General features: G+C 42.4%; 1 protein-coding gene and 1 non-coding gene across 2 annotated transcripts in view; one reads left to right on the top strand and one right to left on the bottom strand.

Annotated features, from left to right (window-relative positions):
• VAT1L (vesicle amine transport 1 like) overlaps window positions 1–23,716 on the bottom strand; it is a 142,328-nt gene that overhangs the window by 110,862 nt on the left and 7,750 nt on the right. Inside the window, exons 2-3 of the mRNA XM_023637363.2 lie at window positions 9,124–9,253; window positions 4,470–4,685 (exon numbers count right to left, since the gene is read on the bottom strand). Of these exons, the coding sequence (XP_023493131.1) occupies window positions 4,470–4,685; window positions 9,124–9,253 (346 nt within the window). The remainder of the gene's footprint in view (window positions 1–4,469; window positions 4,686–9,123; window positions 9,254–23,716) is intronic.
• LOC111773052 (small nucleolar RNA SNORA15) lies at window positions 5,367–5,510 on the top strand. The gene has a single exon (XR_002807254.2). It is a non-coding gene; the product is annotated as a small nucleolar RNA SNORA15 (small nucleolar RNA).

Raw genomic sequence — 23,716 nt, 5'->3', positions numbered from 1 at the left:
GCACAGAGTAGGCCCCCACCACATATGTGTCAGATGAGTGAGTGAATAAAGGAATGAGTCACAGGATTTGGAAACTCATAGCACGTTGAAGAAGAGCTAAGCAACAGTCTTGGGTTGCCGGCTTGAGTAGCTGGGTAGATGTTGATGCCTTTCATGGTCAATGATGGTTTTATTTTCAACAAAATATTCTCCTATAGTGATTTTGCAGATGCTCGTGTTTTTTCTGCTGAAATAAATGACTATCCAATATGTCCAAATCCTCCAACACACTGAGGATTCCTACTCACCCAGGCTCTCACAGTTGACTGTAAAAATGATGTATGGTTCATCAGTCATTCAGGGAGGGTACCTGCACACGTGCCCATATAGAAGGTGGGGGAGCCTCATGATGCCCCCTCTATAGATCCTGCCCGCCTTCTGTGGTTTCTACTTTGAAGTGATTTGAATGACACTGGGAAAAATGCCTCATCCATAATGAATAAAATTTAATAATTGAGTGGTAGCCACTTAACTCTGTCTGAAAGTTTAGTTCCGCTTTCCTTTCCAAGATCTGTGGCCCATCTCAGATTGCTACTCTCTCTGTTTAGATGAGATGATGAAAAAGAGAAATGGAAAGCATCACATGTCAGACTCAGATGCAAATAACTATGTCGTGACAGTAATGTTACTCTCCAGAAACTGAGCACATCCTCAATCAAGATGCTCAATGTCCTGGCAGCTTGTTAAATAGGACTGGCAGTAAAACCCTCATCCTGAAGTTCCTGACATGAGCCACACTCAGTTGCTTATTTTGTTACTTTTCCCTTAAGGAAGTGTCAGCCCATTTTCAATCAGGTTCTACAGATTTGATCAGGGATGTTACCCTCTCAAACCATCTCGTTGTGCTATTGTCAAAGGAAGACGGGGTCTTCAAAGATAGGACAGAGCAGTGTAGACACTTGGGCAATTCCAATGAGAAAGCAACCTGCTCTGGATCAAAATATTTTCCTATACTATATTAAAGTTTCCTTCAAAATTACGGTTTAGTCTGACGTTTGTCACATTCTGTCTGCAAATTCCCCATCCCAGCCTTTGATGAAAATCAGACAGACGTCTTGGTGCCCTTAGAAATGCACACTTTATATTAACTTAGGAAACCTTATCCTAATTAGATTGAATCCTTTTTTATCATCTCATCAACATCAAGTTAGGAAACGTGTCCCTGGGACACAGTCTTTTGGCTCTTTAAAATGTCTATAGTTAGCGCTGGGTGAGAGGTTGAACAAATGTTTGTTAAATGAATGAATAAATAAAAGGATGAATGATTTGGGTTCTCCCAACATTCTGGGTTGTCAAGTGGAAACGGAACAGGCTTTGGAACCTACTCATATTAGGATACAAACCCTAGTTCTGCTACTTGCTACCTGGTTTTCTTCAGGCTTCTGTGGGGTCTCCACGCTGAAAAGGGAGGCAGCCCAGGGAAAGTGGCTGCATTAGTTTCCTATTGCTGCTGTAACAAGCTGCCACAAACTTAGTGGCTCAAAAAAACAAAACCAACACAGATTTATTACATTACAGTTCTGAAGATCAGAAATCCATAATGGGTTTCACTGGCTAAAATCAAGGTGTTAGCAGGGCTGTGTTCGTTCTGGGGGCTCCAGGGGAGAATCCATTTCCTTGTCTCTTCCGGCTTCTAGAGGCTGCCTGCATTCCTTGGCTCATGGTCTCTTCCTCCATCGTCAAAGCCTGCAGTGTAGCATCTTAAAATCTCCTTCTGACTCTTCTACCTCCCTCTTCCATCTTTAAGGACCCTTGTGCTTACATTGGGCCCACCTGGATAATCCAGGATAATCTCTCCATCTCAAGGTCCTTACCTTAAATCACATCTGCAAAATTCCTTTTGCCATGTAAGGTGACATACTCATAGGTGCCAGGGATTAGGACATGAATGTCTGTGGGGGTCCATTAGCCTGCCTACCACAGCAATCATGCAGCCAGTGGCTACACTTATCGGATTAGTCCAACAGTGATGGGAAGCACCTCCATCCCTCTCCAGGGTATCATACATAAAGCATAAAAAAAGCACACCCCAGGAAGCTCCCCCCACCATGAGAACAGGGGCTGGTTGTCTTCTTAAGAGGAATCTAGTTCTGCCTGGGGGTGACTGACTGGTCTTTCCACTGTGGGGCAGTGGAATGGTCTGGGCTCTCCTTAGGACTCTTTAGGTTTTGTAAGACAGTGACAACTCCACCCTAGCTTGGTTGAGTGTTCACCTAAATGGATGTGCACTTGGCCAATAGTCTGTCCTATAGTGGTAACCTTGAACTCAGTGCTGCACACTACCTATCAAATCTTGGTTGGGAGAAACGCTATTCAAGGAGACTCTCTCACCTGAGAGATGGGCAGTCCAACCACACCTTTAAACTGTTCACAGATTAAGCCAGACTACAACATTTTGGTCCCAGGATATTTGCTTTCACTAAATTTTGTTTCACTTTGGTGCTATTAGACTACATTAGGGACACATCATAAGAAAAAGCACCACAGAAATACGTGAATTTACTATGACAATTTTGTTGAGGATGTTCATAGCATGTCTGCATACATTTCTTATGAGAAACCATAGAGAAGTATTTCCCTGGTCTCAAAACCCAGTACTAGTTATGGTTTTCCCTAGTAACTGGTTTGTTTCCATCCAATGCACACTAGCTCACAGGGCTGACCATTTTTCTCTATTTGCACCCACTATTAGGAAGTGAAGAGCCAAGACTTGTCCATCTTTGCCAAAGCTTTAGGACATCATAGCCTAAGACATCATAAGCCTAGGACATCATGGTACATTATGTGCACCAACTTATTTCCCTACCTTCATTGTCTCTTTCCCCAAGTTCCTTCATCTGGTTCACACTTTAGTTCTTATTGTTGTAGTGTCCATAAGCCCAGAATAAGGCATGGCAAAAACTCATTTCCCAAGATTTTTTTTCTCTTTTGTGAGACACATGCCCCTGATACATTTCTCTTTGTTCCAAGAACAAAGTCAAATGAAAAAAAATAAAAACATCAAATGAGACGTCATCAGTGCTGATGTTTAAACACTGACTCTCAGCAGAACTGAGTTTAGTACCATTGTAAAGACAGGAGCTTATGCTGAAATATGAAAATGGATCTCTAAAGCTTTGTATGCCGAGCACACTAAGATCGTAAATGCCAGCGTTCTAAATGGATTGCTTGCTGTTAGCAGATTCATTGACACTGAGACCCATTTCTTTTCTAAGAGATGTTTAACTTTTATTATATCTTTACTCATGGACAAAAGACATCGGCAAATTTGCTAAAGTGATTAAAGATATTCCTCTAAAGGCATTCCTAAAGTTTTATGTCTTTGTCTTCACGTTTTTGTACATGAGCCTGCCCTCTTAGAAAGGAAAAACAGAAAAGTGCTTTATAGCATGTAGGGTTTTGATAGTTTTAGAAAGCCAAGATTTTAAAAAAACATTAACGTTAGCAGAACCTCCAGTGAAAATATCTTCAAGATAGACCCAACCGGAAGAGTTCATCTCTGAGTTCATCAAACCACAGAATCACCAACACTGAGAACCTCTCAAACCCTATTAGATGCTGTATCAGGACCTTCTCTTTTTAATCTCTATACCCATAGAGTCTAGAATATAGCGTGAGTTCCATAAATACTTGTTGAATTAATGAGTGATATCTCTCACTCTCAGAAAGATTAGCTGTCTACTGCAACCTCAGCAGACCATGATGACAGGAACATGGTACTTGCCATGTGGCAGGTGGGCAATATGTACTAAATGACTGGCATTAAGACACATCCGAACCACAGAGGAACTTTCTGCCATGCCGGAACTCCAGAGCAGCAATTTTTATTTCCTTCATTTTTTCCCTAGTCAAAGACACACCTGACAGATGACATTTGCATGTGCAACCACTTTCATTGGTATGCTTAGGTTTATGTGTAATTCCCATTGTGACAGTAAAATCTCTGTCTATCTTGCTCCCGCTCAAGAAAATATATCAGAACACAAATGAATATAGATATCATTAATCTGGGAACAATCTCTATTCCATGCCAGTTTTTTGAAAAAGTAAATCATCTGCCATTTTGGCTTTTCAGACAACAGTAGTAGTACCTGACTTATGAGGTATCTCACAATGATTGACATAACAGTTCATTGTGACACAAAGCTGAGAGTGCTTCTCGACAGAAACCATCTCTGAAACTCACTGAGTCCTGATACGCCATCTTGGAGACCTTTCCAAACTCCAGAAAAACCATATTTATGAGGCTTACCCTAACCCCAGCACAATCATCTATATGAGCTCCACCATCCATGTGAACTTCACCAGAACCATAGAGATCATCCCTATTAATGGACATAGCTCACACAGGAATCTCATTGTCAACTGGGTATCACTCCACTTTCACCATTATGACTTTGAGGAAGAGGACTCACAAGCGGTCAACTTACCACACCACCGCCAGCCGAGTGCACGAGCACGGACATCCCTTCTCGGAGGTTGGCAACTTCAAAGAGCATCATGTAGGCTGTGACGAAGTTCATGGGGAACGCAGCAGCCTCGGAGAAGCTCATGTCATCTGGGATCTTGTAGACAAATTCCACTGGCGTGCAGACCACCTCTGCCCAGGCATTGTAATTGACAAATGCCATGACACGGTCTCCAATCTGGGCACAGGGAAGCACTGGGTTAGTGGAGGTTTCTTAATCTTTTTTGAGGGATTTCTCAAATACTCCTAAGAATCTGAAAACTATAGATTCCATCCCAGAAAAAAAAGCCCCGAATCCTCAACTATGCACACCCTCACCTGCCTCCCAATTTCAAGGCATTTGTGGATACAAGGAAGCCCATCTATGAAAACTTCCCAGGGGCTGTGCAAGCCAGGTTCTCTACTCCTCTTCTCAAGCATGAAGATAGAATGTGCATCACATCACACATCGCGGCATGTTAGGTCATTTTATTGACTCAACCTCTCATCCAATCCCTGTTTTGGAGTTGAGGAAACCTCAGCCACAAGGAAGGTTGAAGGGGCAGGGCCAGGAGTAAAATCTACTCTCATTTGTTCTCTGCCACCCTATGTGGATTCCCTGCCAGGCTAGTTCACTGTGGTATTGGCATCAAAGGTTAGCACTGGATTACCGATTGCCATGGATGTGAACTGTAGTGCACCAGAGGAGCCATGTAAATCCAAGTGCAGGAGACTGAACAACAGCAATCAGGCTCCGAGAGAAACAGGAGAATGCCACCGAGTGTGACGAACGGCAACTAACATTTATTGGACACATATTATATGGCCTAAGGGAGTCACGTGTTTTAACTCATCTAATCCTTACAAATACCCTCTGAAGGCATGGCTGAATCTGTGCTCTTTTTATCAGTATTTTACACAGCCAGACACCACGCAGTAAAAAGAGCAGTCTTACCTTTAAAGTGGTTATGATGGTATGCTAAATTTTTTTCATAGCATATCATTAATAAAGGGAAATAAGTAAACTAGTAGAAATAGCTTGCATGAGCTGCCAAGTGCTAGTTAAATTGAACCATTCTGCTGTTCGATGTTAGTTGTTCGTACTATGACTATCAAATGCAATATACAAGTTGCTGTGGTCATAGGGAGTTCTCAATAAATTAATGGCTTTCATATATGTATGTTTTAGTTTACACAGTCATGCACTGCATAATGATACTCGGTCAACGACAGACTGCATACATTATGGTGATCCAAAAGATCAGTACCATATAGCCCAGGTGTGTGGTAGGCTACACCATTTAGGTTTGTTTAAGTACGCTCTATGGTGTTCGCACAATGATGAAATCACCTAATGACACATTTCTCAGAATGTATCTCCGCTGTTTAGCAATGCACGACTGTATATATTTTTATAATTGATTCTCCTGTTTTACTTTCTTTGTATCTTAGCTTTTCTCTTCTACTTCTATCCAACGACAATAACAAAAGCCTTCCATGAGATGGGTTCTGTAAGAGCCTCATATTACAGATGAATGATTATAGATTTCATAGACATTTAAATTGAGGCAAAAAGAGATTAAAGCACATGCTAGAGAGTAGCTGGGCCAGGATTTGAATCTAGGTCGGCTGACTCCAGATACAAATAATTAATTCACTACACCTGAGATAAGTGCTACCAAGAAGACATAAAGTTAAATAAGGTGTACAGCAGAGGAACCAACCAAGTCTGGGAATATTAAACTCTTTAAGACTCAGTATCCTTAGCTCTAAAATGGGTATAATATTAGGAAAGAGTCCTTATGAAGATTAAATACCATAATATGCATGCAGTCAGTTGGCACAGTGCCAGTAAAAATGAGGAAAGAGCAATCAATATTAACTCTTAAAAAGAACAGATTGGATGGGGCTGGCTCCGTGGCCGAGTGGTTAAGTTCGCGCGTTTCGCTGCAGCGGCCCAGGGTTCGGATCCTGGGTGCGGACATGACACGGCTCGTCAGGCCACATCGAGGTGGCGTCCCACATCCCACAACTAGAAGGACCTGCAACTAAGATATACAACTATGTACCAGGGGGGGTTAGGAAATAAAGCAGGAAAAAAAAAAAAAAAGAACAGATTGCTTCCTGAGCTCATGGAATTCATAGTTTAATGATCAAAAGCTCAATATAGACCCATTATATTTCATGAAGCTTTCTAATGAAGGAATAGCAGTCTAGTGAAGACACTGATGGAAAGGAGAGGCTGTCTCACTGGCAGTGAGTGTCCCAAGCCTTGGAAGGGTTGAAGAGCAAATGATGCATGTTGGGAGTATCATCTTAAATGCAATGGCTTGGACCAGAGGATAACTAAGGTCTAGCTCTGGCATCCTCTTCTGCAGAGAATCATGAAAACTCAGAGATGCACAGTACCACAGAGTAGCTGATGGCCTCCAGTGTCGACACAGAGTGGATAAAGCGTATTTCAACCACCTTGACAGTGATGGTCACAGCCATCACAGCAGGGCTGACTGCTCCAGGTCTCTCATTCAACTTGGCTCCATCTTTTCCATTTCATTATCAAAATGGCAAAAGGAGCTAAGCAATCAGATCAGCCCTAGTCTCAGAGTCCAGAGGTAGGCACCTTTTTTTAAATATCCACTTCACCTCATTATTTAATTCTGCCAAGAAAAAGAAATTAGTTCTGGGCAAGTGAGCCCAAATTATTCCTTCACTGCTTTGCCTCTGGCAACAACTTTTCAAGCCTCCCTTGCAACTGATCAACTAAGAGAGCTATTCAGTGTGCTGCCGCATGGAATTCTATCTTCAACACAATTGAAAATCTTAAATCAAAATTATAGATACTATTAGTATTGGCTTTTCTCCCAAATCACACCCTGACTGGAAACCTGAGATGACGTCTATTTCTTTGTGCAGCCGAAAGTCACTGGAGGAGAGTGGGCATGAAGGGTAGGTTTGACTATAAGTAAGCCAGGGCTCACTGGAAGATGAAAGATCATATGTAAGGGAAAATATATATAATCAAGCATAGCAAGTCTTCCCTCTAAACCAACGCCAACAACATCCCTATCTATGTTATATTCTAAAATAATGGGTGATTTATCCAATACTCATAGACTAATAGAGTGAGCAGTATGGTGTTTTCCTCTGGGACCATGTGGAGGAGTGACAAGCAGATAAAATTTCTTATATGCAACACTTTTCAGGGAGAGGCGGTGTTGCCTCTGGTTATATTGCCCACCTGGGGACAGAAAATGTAAAATCATGTGAAAGAAAAGAAAAAGCTCATTTAGTTCTTCTTTCTCCACATTTCTCTGCTGTATTATCTGGAAACCATTGACAAAAAGACTGATGAGTGGGATGAGTTTCTAGACGTCCATCATAATGAATTTGGATCACACTGATATTTTCAGTGTACTGAGGCTCCGATCGCACTGAGAGCAAGCAGCAGCTCAAATTCAATTCCAAGGGCATGTTGGCATTGCATTTTATAGGATTTTTCTTCCTGCATTTAGTATCGCAACATTTGCAGGCTGGGAGCAGGGGTAAATGTCCTGGGATTGTAGGAAGAGTAAACAGGCTCTGGTGACTTGAATCTAAGTTCAACTACTACTTACTACCTTTCTGATCTCACGGAAAATTAGTGAACCCTTCTGAACCTTGTCTCCATGGGGATAATAACAACTGTTACCTCGCAGGCTTGTTGTGGGGCTGAAAAAAGATAACTTGCCCATGTTTCTCGTTGCGGTAGATTCTCAAATGTGGCTCCATTCATTTCTCCCTGGGGAGGCACTTTGTTAGGAGTGAGAGCTCTTGTACCCGATTTCCATTATTTTTCCTCACTCCAAACTACTGCAATTTCGTGCGATTGATTTGCCCACAGTTTTTCAGTTATTATAGATGGGATTCTATCTGATTTGCATTATAATGGTAGGAAGGGTCATATATCTTTTCACTGATTAAAAAATTTTTATTATGGAGAATTTTGAACATGTACAAAAGTAGTCGGAATGATATAACTCTTTTTATCCATTGCACTACTCCCTAAGCCATCAATTCATGGCCAATGCTGTCCCATTGTCAGCTACCTCTACCCTTTGGCTTTAAAATCTCCTCTACAAATGCACTTGCCCAACGTAAATGCATCAGTTCAGTAGATATTTAAAGAAACTTAATCATTAAATACAGAGGTTATTCTCCCCAACTTTTGTGTTTTGTGATTGATTTTTGAGCCTGAGGTGATGGGAAAATGGGAGCCACGGGTGAAGGCAGGGGGTGTGCACACTTAGTTAATCCAAAGCCAAATACTCTTATTAATAGCTGTACAACATGAATAAAGGGGATGACAAGACTTCCCCCAACCAGTTCGCCAGACTTCTGCCAGGAGCAACCAAGATAGTAGACGAGAAAGGCATGAAATATTTAGGCATTATAAACACTTTATAATTATATATTATAAACATTAATTTTATTAATGTTTAATTAATTATAATTAAACATTATAAACATTGTTAACATAACCAAATAATAAGACAAGAATAATACACGTCAGATTACTTGAAACCTTTTCCGCATAACCTTTTATTATCTCAATGGACTCCAGATAAATAGTACTCTTTCAGTCAGAAGTCACAAATTACCTCGTATCCTTTCACGCTGTCCCCCAGAGCTTCAACAATCCCAGAACACTCAAATCCTGGCACCAGGGGCGTCTTGGGAGGGTTGTCAATATTCCCTTGTCGCACCATCAAGTCAATGAAGTTTAAACCACTGTGAACAGGAAATGGGAAAAGAGAGAAATTCAAAGTGACATCCACAAGAAGGCACTGGCCTGGCTTTTCTTCCATTCCCTTCTCATCCCTTTCTCCCTCCCTTCATTTCTCTCTCCTTTCTTTCTTCTTTCCCTTTTTTTCTTTCTGCCAAAGTGTGCCTAAGAGCAACATCACTTAGCTAGATGTCATCATTAAAGCAAAACTCAATTATCTCTATAGACAAGGAATCCTTTCCAGCAGTTAAAATAGCAGGGGCAGAGTTTACACTCTAACTCAAAAGATAGCCCATTGTCCTCTCTCAGAGCCTCTTATGAGTGTTTAAAAACACAGATTGACTAGCTTGGTCCTTAGCCATTCTAGCACTTAATCGAGGGTAAAAAATATACTAGGAAGAGGTTATAAGAAGACACACGGAAAGCAGCCAGACACGATGGCCATCAGCCAATCTAGGAGAAAGACAGAAAGAAAAGGAAGACCTGACTTAAACGGTCTAAAAACGACTGTCACACCTCAGTCACCACACAAACTTATACCAGCACTGTGCCATCAACAGCTGCCACAGCAGTGAGCATGAGCCATCACGAGACTACGTCATGTCCAGCTGGAGGAGGGGGACTCAAAGAAGAGAGGTCAAAAGGATGGTCCAATGTTCATGGGAATACTGGAGGGTTTGTTTTAAAAATCTTAGCAATAAACCAATGTAACTGCAATTAAAAAAATTAAATAAAAACAAAAAATCTTAGTTATCTCTGGATGAGAGAAGTTATTAAGTATTTTCTATTAACATACTACTTTTCTTTTTCTTTTTTCTTTTTTTATCTTCTTTTTTGAGGAAGATTAGCCCCGAGCTAACATCTGCCACCAACCTTCCTCTTTTTGCTCAGGAAGACTGGCCCTGAGGTAACATCTGTGCCCATCTTCCTCTACTTTATATGTGGGACGTCTGCCACAGCATGGCTTGACAAGTAGTGCATACGTCCGCAACTGGGAACCAAACTGGCGAACCCAAGGCCGCCGAAGTGGAACGTTTGAACTTTACCACTGCACCAGCGGGCTGGCCCTAACATACTTCTTTTGAAATAAGAAAGTTATCGTTAAAATATGTCAAAGTCATTGCCTTGGAAAACCATATGCTTAATTCTAATGACGCTGCCCATGTGCCAAACTGGCCTTTTTTAGGGCTACTCTTGGGAATTGCATTTAACACCCATTTACTAATCAAATGAGAAAATACAGCCCACTGAACATGTATTTTTTTTCCACCAGATATGGTTATGATGTACTTCCTGGTTTTATAAGCCACTATCTAAAGAAGACTCAGGTTATAGAAAACAAATTCCTCGGTCTGGCCCAAGGCCCATTAGCATCTGGCCACAGCTTCTTTTCCAAGCAAGACGACTTGAGCTATTTGGCCTCTTTGGAGGCAAGGAAGCATCTAACTCCACCTATATCCCCTGGTCTCAGCTCATCAGTCTCATCCACACAGAATGGATACTGGTGAGGAGGACGACTTCCTTGAAAGGTGGGTTAAAGAGTCACCACCTTCTCAAGGTTTTCCTGGCCACAAATCAGTCAAGTTTCACATATTGCCCCATTGGAGTACCTCTAACATGCGCCCTCCTTGAAGGCAGCTGTATGCCTCATGTTTCTTTGCCTCCAGAGTATCTGGCATACCTGGCATGCATCAGACCCACAGCAACATTGTAGGTACTCGAGTAACATCTGCTATATGAAGGAATATTCATGAATATTCAAAAATATGTGCCGCCAGCTTGAGTACTAAACCGCTTTTAAAAAGCAGTAGACGGAACCAGCCCCATGGCCGAGTGGTTAAGTCTGCGCGCTCCACTGCAGGCGGCCCAGTGTTTCGTCGGTTCGAATCCTGGGAGCAGACACGGCAACGCTCATCGAGCCACGCTGAGGCGCCGTCCCACATGCCACAACTAGAAGGACCCACAACTAAGAATATACAACTATGTACCGGGGGGCTTTGGGGAGAAAAAGGAAAAAAGTAAAATCTTAAAAAAAAAAAAAAAGCAGTCGAGGAATGCTCAGAGTAATGGACACATTTCTGAAATGAATGTGTAGACTTCCAAAGGTTCTACTTTGATGGTTAATAGTTCTTAGGGTCATTTGGCAACCACAGTCTCTTAAGAGTTTGGGGAGAAGTGGACACAAATCCCAATTCCACCACTTCTACCAATGTAACACCAAATAAGTTACTTAACCTCTCTCAGCCTCCATTTCCTCATCTGTAATGTGGAAGTTGAGGTAGTACCTGTCTCACAGGGTTGTCATGAAAATTAATGAGAGTTAAGAACTTAAGCTTGGCGCCAGGTACATAGTAGGTACTCCATAAATGTCAGCCTTTAAATTTGCACCTTCTGTTTAGCGGGCAGAAGTGTGTGATACATTTTAGGAAGACTCCCATTAAGCAAGGGTTAAAAATGACTTCAGAGCTGAAATGGGAAAACATCAGCTATCTATAAGCTTCACTTCTGTGAAATAGCTCATTTTCCAATACAACCAAATAAATAAGGCATCACTATATAACAATAAAAGGAATTTCTACAACCCAAATCAAACATTCCATGTCATTTCACGCATATTTTAGCTCACAGTGTTTTCCTCTGTGTGAAAACCGATGATTTCCCAAGACCCTGATGGAGAAACGCCAGAAGAAATTACTTGACACTTCTGTAAACATGCCAGCCCCCTGGAGAAGCTTCATCCTACACTCTTGTTATGCAGCTCAGTAGAGCTGCCTTCAATCTCCATCCAGCAGGAAGTAGGCCCAGTGATTGTAAACTGAGAGCCAGTTAATTCCAGAAAGAAGGGCTAAGACTGACTCTATAAAAGCCTGTAGCCTCCCACTTCCTTAGAGAGGCAAGCAGGAATTCCATCAGGGTCATGGAGAATGCCACCCATCTTCAGGAAGGAAATGTGAGGCAGGTATATCCCAGGGGATGGAGGACGAGTTAGTGTTCTTTGTCTCAACCCAAAGAGGTGGTGGACAATTGTTAATGGAGCGTCTACATATTGCACCAGACCTGTTTCATGGTGCCTGCCCAGGACCTCTTCCTGGGATGGACAGAGCCAGCACTATTAAGGGTTCAATTTGTGGGAGGAAGTGCTAAACGCTTTACTTTTGTTACTTAAGATTCTGTATTTATTTATATTACTATGTTATTTATAACTCCTGTGAAGTATGAACTGTCATACCCATTTTTCAGATGAAGAAACTGAGACTCAGCAAGATTAAGTAACTTGCTTAAGGTCACATTTTTAGAAACTGTCAAAGTCAGGATTCAAATTCAAGCAAAGTCTAGAACTGAAGCCCTTACACACGACACTACTACCTCTTTATGGGAAGTTCTCCACCCACCGCCCTTGCTGAAAGGGCACATCCAAGGCGCCATGTTTATAACTTCTTATCTCTTTAACACTTGATTGCACCAGTGGTGGATCAATGTTGGAGGACTGGCCATTCATAATCTAAGCAGGAACTCATTCCTTAGTATGAAACAAATGAGCTGTTCCAAGAACTGGATGTTGTCTCAAAAACTATGAATGGGAACATGCAGCAAGAGAACAACTTTGGAAGAATGTCAAAAGATAGAACTCAGCTAGATGGACCTAGGTGACCTGTGCCTTGGGGAAGCATAAGTGAAAAAGCCCGTTAGTAGGGAAATGAAAAGAAAAACAAAACACGAAGAGGGGCAGAATCAACCCAACAGCCTGTGCCATGGTTGAGTTACCAAGATGGGAGGGTCCAGGCTCCACACTTCGTGAGGCCCAGCCCCAGCGTGCCTCCTGCTGTCTGATTTCCAAGAGTTCCTTTGTTACATGGCACGTGTCTTTATAATAGAACTTCTTTGCATGTGTGGTCTCTATCACATGAAACCAAAAGACACAAACTAAAACAAATCCTATAATCAAGGACCCTAAATCACCCATTGGACAGACATTATTGACCTCACTTTTATCACAGAAAACCAGTAACCTTATTTGAAGATAATGAGTTATTTGCTCAAGGCCATACAGTAAATGGTGAAGCCATGGACTTAAACTGGGGTCTGTCTAACACTTTTCTTTTTCCACCACAACAGGAAAAAACAGGGGCATATCAAGCTATATATCTTTATAATGATAGTTTCCAGTATTCTCTAAGATAATTTGAGTTTCATCTGGAAATTTTTGGGGGGTTGACAATGACTGTGCCTGATGACTCAGGCCCCCATAGAGGTTAATCTTCAGACATCTCTCTTACCTAATTTTTATATGGCTCTTAAATATTGGCCATCATTGCAAAAAGAAAAAGAGTACTGCAAAGTGCTTGACATAATGTCCTGCTATGTAATCCTATTTTTCTCAAAGACTAGTATAATTTTAATAAATAAGGTAAGACTTTTATTTTTTTCCTCCCATACTAAATGATTTCTTAAAGGATACCACTACATGGATGACAGAAGAATCAGCTAAGTAATAGTTTATTAATTTTCCAATTTGAGATAAAATTGGCCCAATGAAGCATTTAGCAAAGAAGAGACAAGTAGATATGGGAAAGGTCTTTTATTTTCCAGGTGAAAGGAGGGCAGGGGTTGTTCATATAAAAGGATTTTAGATCTCTTGCCATCTTGATCCTTCCTCAGGTTGTCAGTAACTTCAGCATTGCCCATGGGAATCCAAACATCGTCAGGCTATGACACAAAGGACAAGGAAAATCTCCCTCTTCCAGCAGCCTACTTCTCTGTTGATACAGATCAATAGAGTGCCATCATATATTGATCTCACGCTCAATAGACATCTCAAGTCTTGCCCCATCATTGGTTCAATTAACATCTAGCAGGCCAAAGAAATAACCTTCAGAAACACATTGTTTTACTTATTGAAGGGATATTGTTGACCACATCATTGGTTACAATATACATATATTTCTTCATGAAGACAGAGGAATTTCCCTCAAATCTCAACACAAGGGCTGGTTGTATGGAGCTTACAGTCTCAGTACTGCATATAAATTGACTATATTTCTTTCTTTGAATTGGCTATTAGGAAGCTCTGAGCCAAATTTGTAGCACCTTTTCCAACCAAAATGCAGGGCTTTACGCATTCATGCCCTATATTATCCTAATATTCAACTTCATCTTAACTTTATGAATGCTTTGGAGTTTCCATTTTAAAAAATCTTAAACTCTATTTCAGTGCTTCTCAAACTTTATTGTGCATCAAAATTCCCTGGAGGGCTTGTTAAAACATAAATTGCTGGGCCCCATCCCTGAGTGCCTGACTCAGTAGGTCTGGGGTGAGGTCCAAGACTTGGAGTTTCTAACAAGTTTCCAGGTGATGCTGCTGCTGCTGGTCTGGGACCACACTTAGAGAATCACTGCTATATCATGTCTTTTTAAGCTGTTTCAAGTCCTTTATGGAATAAGGCAAGGTAAAAATTAATAGACGATGATTAAATAGATAAGAAAATGAAAAGCGCTCTCATTGTCCTCCACGGCAGTTGAATTTTTTGATCCTCGTCCAAAGGATTATATTTACCCTGGTTAAATGTGTGGTCTTATTAGATTAGGTTTATCATCCCAATTTGCCTGGCTCTTTCTTGGATCATAATTCTTGCATCCAAAAACTTGGCTCTTCCTCCGGAATTTGTATCCTCTGAAAATGTGGTTATCACGCCATTGACTTCTATGTCCAAACGGCTGATAAAAATATTGGATAGGCTGTCACGTTCCCAGTTACCAAGGATGTTTGTGAAGACCATGAAGGGAATTTAAAACACAGGACTAGATGATATGTTTTAAGTTTCCTCAAATGATGAGCTCTTATGATTCTACAAAATATTTCCAAGACACATTGAATTCATGTGTAACAGGTACTCAGTAAAGACCATGAGGCCTCACTCTTTGTGGGTGATGGCAGCTAATCCCCCTCCCCCCATAGCAGTAATTGCTGACCACAGGGGGGACAGTCTGACAGAGCCTCTAGTTCAGTCACTTTCGGGATGTGTGTCAGGATCATCATGGTGTGTATTTTTTTGTTTTTGCTTTTTCCCTAAATATGCATATTCTGGCCCCAGCTCTGAGAGTCTCTTTAGCCCAGGCACATGCTCTCACGTGCCATTAGCACTGAGAAAAACTGCTCTGGTAGCCCAACGTCACCATTCCCACAAAGAATGTCCAAGAAGAGATGGACCCTTTCTGAGAAGGGTTCTCACACAGGGCTTTGTGACAGTTGGAAGGACCCCCAAGTAGGCAGCAGACATCTAGAAACCCCTACTCTAATTTCTCTGATGATGGGGCGTGGGGAAAAAAGGAACTATTTGTGTCTAGTAATTGTAATAGATAACCTTTATGAGACACTTACTATGCATCAGGCATCTTGCTAAGTGTTTCATAAGCGTGATATCATTTAATTTTTACAACCACCATAACAATGCTAAGAGATAAATGATATTACCCACATTTTACAGACAAAAAAACCAAGGCACATTAAAGTTCACAAAGTCAAAGTGTGGAAGCAAGCGAGGTGACCCCAGAGGCTGCGCTCTTGACTACTGTACTTTGCTCTCCTGTTGAGAAATCATCACTTAGTTTTCCCAGTTACAAAGAGGGGACTTCTCAACTCGTCTGCCACACTGAGCACTTGCTATCTACTAAGTATTGGAAATCCAAAGTTAACAGAGGTCTCAAAATTCTAATGGGGAAACAGAACCGTAAAAGCCGATTAAACTACATGTGATGAGTAGTTTTATAGAAGTGTAGGCAGAGTGCTCACACAGCCACCAGAGGTGCGAACACATAAGATAACCATAAAATTAAACACTGACCCCCAGAAAGGTTTCCCCAAAGAATGTTCTAGTGGTCCTCTTCAATCACCTAGGTTAAATTTAAATCCTTAGCTTTAGCTTTCTGGCTGCTCCTCAAGTGGGTTGCTTGACCTCCTCGAGCCTCAGTTTTCTCATCTCAAAAACAGGATAATAATATACTCACCCTATGGGGTATTGGTGTGGATTGCATGTGACAGTATATGTAAAACAGAGTGCCTTGCACACAGCAAGTGCTCACTAAGTGCGGGCTGTTATCATCATCATCACCACCACCACCACCACCGCCGCCACCACCATCACCGCCGCCACCACCATCACCATCATCATCATCATCACACAAAGGTGTCATAGGTCAGGTTCCCTGGGAAGCAGACTCTGAGACTGAGATTTGCATGCAGGAGGTCTGATGGGGAGTGCTCTAGGGAACAACACCTGGATGGGTGTGAGGGAAGCTGGATTGGGTAGACGGAGAAGTTGAACACTGACATAGTAGCCAAAAGGTCTCAATTCATCTATGGAAAGTTCTAGAGCTAGAATACTCCCTCAAGTCATCATGAATCGAGGCAAGGAGAGAGGGCCTTTGCACCCTGGCATCAACTAGTCATCAGAAGAGAGCTGCCCCGAGGGAGCGGGGTGCAACCTTGGGCAAGGACGCTTCCTTCAGCTGACAGCAATTCCTCAGGACGGATGCGGTCAGGAGCTGCCAGCAGCCATCACTCTCGGTAGCTGGGAGGATGAACCCCTGAGTCCTCAAAGGGGGTTCCGGGTGATGTACCCCAATATCCCCTACAAGCGGGGTTGTGTGATCTCCCTTTCAGGGTTTTATTCTCTTATGGTCACAGAACAGTTGTCACTGATGGGGAGTATTTATGAGCTCATTTGCACAGTGGTACCTGAGGAGGAAAAGTCTAGAGGATCTGATAACTAATGTTGGGAAGGCAGGAAAGGGAATGTGATCTTTAAATTGGGACCTGAAAGAATGAGAGGAAAGGGAAAATGGAGGAATTGAAGACATCAAAGAATCAAGGGAGGGACAGAGACTAAGAAAAAAAACGAGGATAAACGTAGATGAACTGTCAAAATTCACACAGGATTGGTAAATTGCTTGGGAAAATGCATGAAAAATAGTAGTTCAGGGCTTTCTATGTGTCTGTGGGAAGTTGGAGAACACAGAATGCTGGAGAAGACCTGGACCTCAGGAGAACACAGTCAAATTCCAAATGAGAAGTTTGGAATTCCCTCAGCTTGGTGAGCATCAATGACCCAGCATCCACGGCAGCCCCTGCCAGCTCTAATTGGAGCAAGCGGGTCTAACGTGGGCTTGGCTCGGAGCAAAAGCACCACTGGAAGGTGCACCCGTCTGTATTCTGCTCTTTTCTTGCTGCTGATACATTCATCAAAGCACTGAACTCCAAACCCAAGGAGCAGATGTTTGAGTCATTCCCTCATTTCCCCAGAACTGAAGTTTTTGTTTTTGTTTCTTTATCTCAGCTGATAACTTGAAAATGCCTAGGACAATAAAAGGCCTTGATCTCAGAAAATCTTGCTCCCAATTCTTTTTTTTTTCCTGCAAGGGGGCTGGGGGAGGGTTTGTTTAAGCACCTGATTTGCTATCTCAAGATTGTGAGAACAGACTGGTATGAATCTGCTATAGAAGAAAAAACACTCACTGTCTAAAACAAGGACACCTTTTATGCAAATCTCAAATGGCGTCTCTCATTTGAGAACAGCCAGAATTGTTCTGAATGGACCTCAGGCTGGAGAAGCCACCCATGCTCCATCAGAGGTTGGAAAGAGTGTGTTAAGGATGCTCAGATTCTCCTCTCCCCATCATTGGACTGTGGCTCCTGACACTGGTCCCCTTGGTATCCAGCTCCACGTGACCCTCTCCAACCACTGTTTTTAGATAAACAGGGCACTGCAGCCATATGAGACTTAGGAAGTTCTCTGACACATCTGATATTTTTCATGATCTACTACTTTACTTGTTAAGTAAATAATGCTGCTGTTGACCCACCCAGATCCCTTTATCCATAAAATCTGGACTGATGACGAAGGCGATAAAGGTTGAGTTATCGTTGAACAAGTCTGTTTTACTCCCTCTGAGAAAGGAAACATATTCAGATCATATAGTCAAATTAGTATTCAAAACACACTTCAGTAGTATTTCAAACATGGAACAAAATGGCAAAGGAGATATATATTGAGAAACTAAATATCAAGAGCTGGTTTTCAAGAGAAACAGGAAAGCATGGTACAAATGGGTGTAAAACAAGTTCTCCTTGATGCCAAGACTAACCTCTTGATTTTCGCACCTGGAGTTATTTATTTCCACTCAACCTCTCCTGGGGACACTAGGTATTTATTCCTGAGAAGGTTCCTGAAAAGGTTAAAATCTCTCTGCTCCATGTTAGATGTTGACCAAGCCATTGACTTCAAACCATCTGGGTGCCTGGCAGTGATTGGTTGTGAAGAACATTCAATCTAATCCAATTTAAATTCAACAGACCCTCCATGGTTTGGGGCTTGGCTCGGCACTAATGTTACAACAGTGACAATGACATCTATGCTTTCCAGGAGTTCAGAGATCAACAAATAAATGACTACATAATATGACAATTCCCAAACAAGAGGTGGTACAAGGGACATAGGTAGAACAGAGAGGGCAGTTATTAATTCACTTTGCAGGACTTGCAGAGGCTTCCACAGGAAAGTATCACTTAAGAATGGGTGTGCCCTTTGTTCCCATCCTCCCAACCTCTCCAGCCTCATCCCACCTCTCCACAGAGGGGAGAAAGCAGCATCAGACAGTGCAAAGTGGTTATTGCTTGCCTTCTCACTGGAGCCCCAGAGGGTCCCCATAGAGAAATCGTCCATTTTTGCTACAACCTAACAGTTGTCTCCTAAGTCATTGCTGCTGATAAAAACAATGTTTAGTGAAACAGTCATTTCATTCAGAAAAATGGGGTGAAGACTAGAGCAGCAGTGTCCAATAGAACATTCTGTGATGATGGAAATATTCTGTACTTGTGCTGTCCAATATGGCGGCCACTGGCCATATGTGGCTACTGAACACCTGAAATGTGGCCGGTGTCGTTGAAGAACTGAACTTTTAATTTTGGTTAATTAATATTTAAGTTCAATTAGCCTAAGAAGCAGGCAGCAGCAGCATCACTACCCTAGCATCTTCCCCATAGACTATGAGTAACTCCAAGGCAGAGAGTTTGTCTTAAAATCCATCTTTCAATGTTCACTACTTAGCACAGGGCACACTCTAGCCTCACAAACAATGATTCCTCCTCTGAAGGTGTTAAGTAGGAAAACACCCAGGTGTGATGTAAGCTCTTTCTTTCCTTCTTCTTGCCAAAGGGAATTATGTCTTAGCTGTGTTCAACCGGCAGCCTTGTTGTGCACGCTGGTGTAGTAGTAAGGGGACAACTGAGAGGATGCCAGACCTGCTTGATTCACGTGCTTTGGGAAGAGCAAAGATTTACTCCTGGAAGATAAAAATAGATGTGAAAGGCGAGCAAAGATAGATGCAAAAGACAAGAGATAGCCAAGGCAGGGTTTTAGGGTCTGGGAGAGTTTGGGGTGCACAGAGAAAGTTTGGAGGAAGCAGGAGGCATTGGGGGAATGCAGATGAGAAGAGAAAATTCTAAAGAACTTTCTCTCTGTAGCATGAATGGATTCAGCTTTGGCATCTTCTAAAAGACTCAATAGAATCTGACAGTGCTTTTCAATTACATTGAGGGTTGAGCTTCTATATAGAAAGTTCGCTCTCGAGAGCAAAAGGGCCAGCTACAGCAAGGATACAAAAGGTAAAAAGAAGAATAGGAAAAGGAAAGAAAAATGCTAAAAGAGCAACAGGAAGAAGTCGAGTCTCCCCCAAGTGCTGCTGGCTGAGGACAGAGATGTTGAGGCTCCAAGGGGGTGGGAGAGTGAACACTGCCTTTGCTATTTATTTCCTACAAAGGAGCAGCCCCAGAGGCATGGGCCGGCTCCTCTGTGGCCAGACAGAGGTTTTCTAGGATCTGAAGGCAGATAAACCTGAAAGGACTGTTTTGGGAAGACGGGCACATTGTTAGCTGTGTTATGCATCCCAGCTTCCCGCTGCAAAACGTTGAGTCAGAGTGTATTACAAGGTCCTCAATAGGAACAATTTTAGGGAGTTTAGCTGGGAGGATAGAGAGAATCCAATTACACAATCACTCAGACCAATTGAAGGATTGGTGGGTTTAATAGCTCCCCATTAGCTGATTGAACTAGGCGTAGCATAGACAAATGAAAAGCAATTCTTTCTGATCTTAGACAAGGGATCTTTTTTTTTAAAGAAAGTCTACGACTTGATGGATAGTCCATTCGAAGAAGCAAGTGTGTTTGCGTTGGGAGGAAGGGGCGGGGGCTCTGTAGGGGCAGTTTGAAAGCCTCATCTGAGTTCACTGTAGAATTCAGACTCTCTGGGCCAGTGGGGCTGCCCCACTATGTATCTATTTGCATGAAGAGCAGATAAGCCTTGTGGGGGAATGAAACAAAACTCATCCTAAGAGAAATGTGAGTTGGAGAATATAAGCCTGGATGAAGAAGTCTGTGGCTCAACTACAGGAAGCTAAATTCTACATATAACATTTGCCACCATTCAGATCGCCTGCTCTTCAACTCCAGGGGTTGTGTCTAGGACAGAGCAGCAAAAGGTGAGTGCAAAATGAGTGAAGATAAGGCCCTGGAGAGAGACAGGTCCTAGCTCAGATCCCAGCTCTCTTTGTCTTATTAGCTGTGTGATCTTCAGCAAGTTTCCTCACTTCTTTGATCCTGTTTCTTCATCTGAAAGTGTTTGGTACCATAGAAATTCCTATAAAACACTTAATGGAGTGCCTGTGGCACACAGAAGTCCTCCATAAAGATCATTATGACAATAATGATGATAAATAGCTAATGACAAGTGTCAGTCTTATTAGCTCCAAACAGCAGAAGTATTAATACATAAGATGCCATATGCTGCTTTATAACCTATGCTGGGTGGAAAAGGGCCACAGCCTAGGCAGACAGCCAGACTCCACCCGGGATGGAGAGGAAATGGGGAAACTGGGTGGCTTCAGTGTATGGTAGGAGAAGGAGAGAGGGCAATAGGAGGGGGTCGGAATCAATGTGGGAGGAGAACTGTGTTTCTGAATGCCAGTGCAACCCTCCTAGGAAACCCCTGCAACAATCTGGGAGATATTGAAGGACGAGGGTCCTGATACCTACAAAAGAAGGTAGGAACAGAGTCATGGACATACTGTTTGTTTTAAAAGATTAGTTTCTTTTTCCCAATAGTTTGAAATACATTTATTTTCCAGTTTTATTGAGATATAATGGACATATAACGTATTAGTCTAAGGTGTACAACATAATGATTTGACATATGTATATGCTGCAAAATGATCACCACAGTAAGTTTGCTTTAGTTAAACATGGTTTTAACATCCAGGCTGGTGGGGCTGGGGGTGGGGGGAGGGGGGTGTCTGAAGGTACACAAGCATTGCAGGAATGCCTGAGTAAGCGCTCTTGGAATAACAATCATCAGAAGCAGCACGGTGGGATCTCGCCAAGAGCCTGGCCTCCAGCCCTGGAGGGAGCCGGATGTCAATAAGGGGAAAATTACAGAGCATCTTGAGAAGTCAGAGATCCACATTTCCCAGCCGAGGGAAAGTTGTTATTAGAGAGTTCAAAAAGCGAACTTCTAGTTTCAAGAGAACAGATTGTGTTAAGGAAAGATAAACCTCTTGGAAAATACCGCCCCTCTGGTATTCTGTCAAGGCCCCACTAAAGACCTGCATGCTGGAGAGATTTAGGCTTCTTATCAGAGAAAGCTGAGATGGCAGAGGGGAGCTTGAAGCCACACTGGTGCGGACTGGCCACACCACAGTGGTTTGTAAGAGGAAAGTCATATTTACAAGCGACATAGCAACTCCTGCAGAAATGTACACCTAACATGTTGGGGAAAGTCAGTATTATATTCACACATCCCCCAGACACTTATTGAGTGCCTACTGTTAACCAAGCTTGGCATTCATCAGTTAAACGACAATAAAGGTTCTGGAATTTCCAAGACTACCAAAGAGATTTAAAAGGCAGTGGGCCTCAAAGTTGAGAATATGTATGTTATTTAATGTGATTCAATAACTTTGTGCTGAGAAATCTAAGGTCCAAGGATGGGGGATGGAGCCGCCTTCTCCAGTCCTCTCTCTGATTCTTCACTTTTTCTGGGTGAAGGGGAGAGTCTCCTGTCCCCTAAGATCAGTCCAGTGTGTTTCTTACCTTCATCTTCTGGTAACTGCTCTTCATTCCTTTTAGACTATCTATCCCCTCCAACACACACACATACACACACGCACTCACTCACTCTCTCCATGTGTTCTTGGTAGGGCTATCAAACATGATGCCCCATTCTTCCAGGGAAGGGGAGGAGGGCATGAGACACAAATGTGGCCAATCACAGCACCTCATTCCACTGGGCCAGAAAGAGAGAGAGAGAAAGAGAGAGAGAGATCCAGGGGCTGGTATGTAACTTAGGAAGGGCCAATCAGATTCCTTCCCTGATATAGGAAAATTGGGAGAAAAATTTCTCTTTGTGCTGGGCCTTGCTAAACTTGCACAAGGCAGCTGGGGCAAGAGGTTGCCATCTTTCCTAGTCTCAAGAAGGAAGCATACTGCAGTAGGAGCATAGCATGCTAACTAGTGGAGAGAGAGACGATAAAATGTGGAAGGCAAGAGCCTAAAAGTTCAGGGACAAATTCATCGTGATGGTCAGCTGGCTGAAAAAAAGAAAAGAGATGTCAGAGCAGAAGTGACTGGTCTTCCTTTGAAGATCTCTAAGCTTGGCCCAGTTTCTGGTACACAGTAGGAGCACAATACATCTTGGTTCTGTTTCCTCTCTTGCTCCTTCAGGAAATCATCTGAATCTTCTTGTCTATGTCTTGGCATGGTAGCACATCCTGTCTGGGCTACTTCTGATGTTAGGGTCTTGTACCCATTGGGGGAGACGTGGAATCTGCATAGGGACTCCATTCAGAAAACTTTATGAAGTATAGAGGGACTTTCTAATGTTCTATTTCTTTGCACCACCTCACCATTAATAAATATTAAACATACGCTATATGGCAAGGACTTCATTCATTCAACAAACATTAAATCATTGCTAGATACTTTAGATGTGTTATCTCTTTTTATCCTCACACAAAAAAAGTTACCCCATAGGTACTACAATTATATTCATATTACAGACGAGAAAACTGAGGTTTCAAAAGACTAAGTTCTTTTCCTAAGGCTATATAGGTTGCTAAAATGGTCAGATCCAGGATTTGAATCCAGGCCTGTTTCACTTCAAACATTAACTATTTTATAACCAAAAAGCTTACTGCCTCCCATCCAGTTTGGGTGTTTAAGTCAGTGCCAGTGCAAGAAATGAAGCACTATCAATCCTCTCACAGAAAATAATTATCCTGTATTGGGCTCTGGGGACCAGAGCCATTCAGAGAAGTCAGGAGTAAGAGGACCCAATGCTTTAACTTGCCCAGTGGGTTCTGCTTGGGAAAACACTGGGCAGCATGTCCCTGGCTCCAGAACAATGCTGGGGATGAGGCTCGG

This window comes from Equus caballus, chromosome 3, assembly GCF_041296265.1.
Source record: "Equus caballus isolate H_3958 breed thoroughbred chromosome 3, TB-T2T, whole genome shotgun sequence".
Taxonomy (NCBI): Eukaryota; Metazoa; Chordata; class Mammalia; order Perissodactyla; family Equidae; genus Equus; species Equus caballus.
This window is presented reverse-complemented; position numbering and strand designations above follow the sequence as displayed.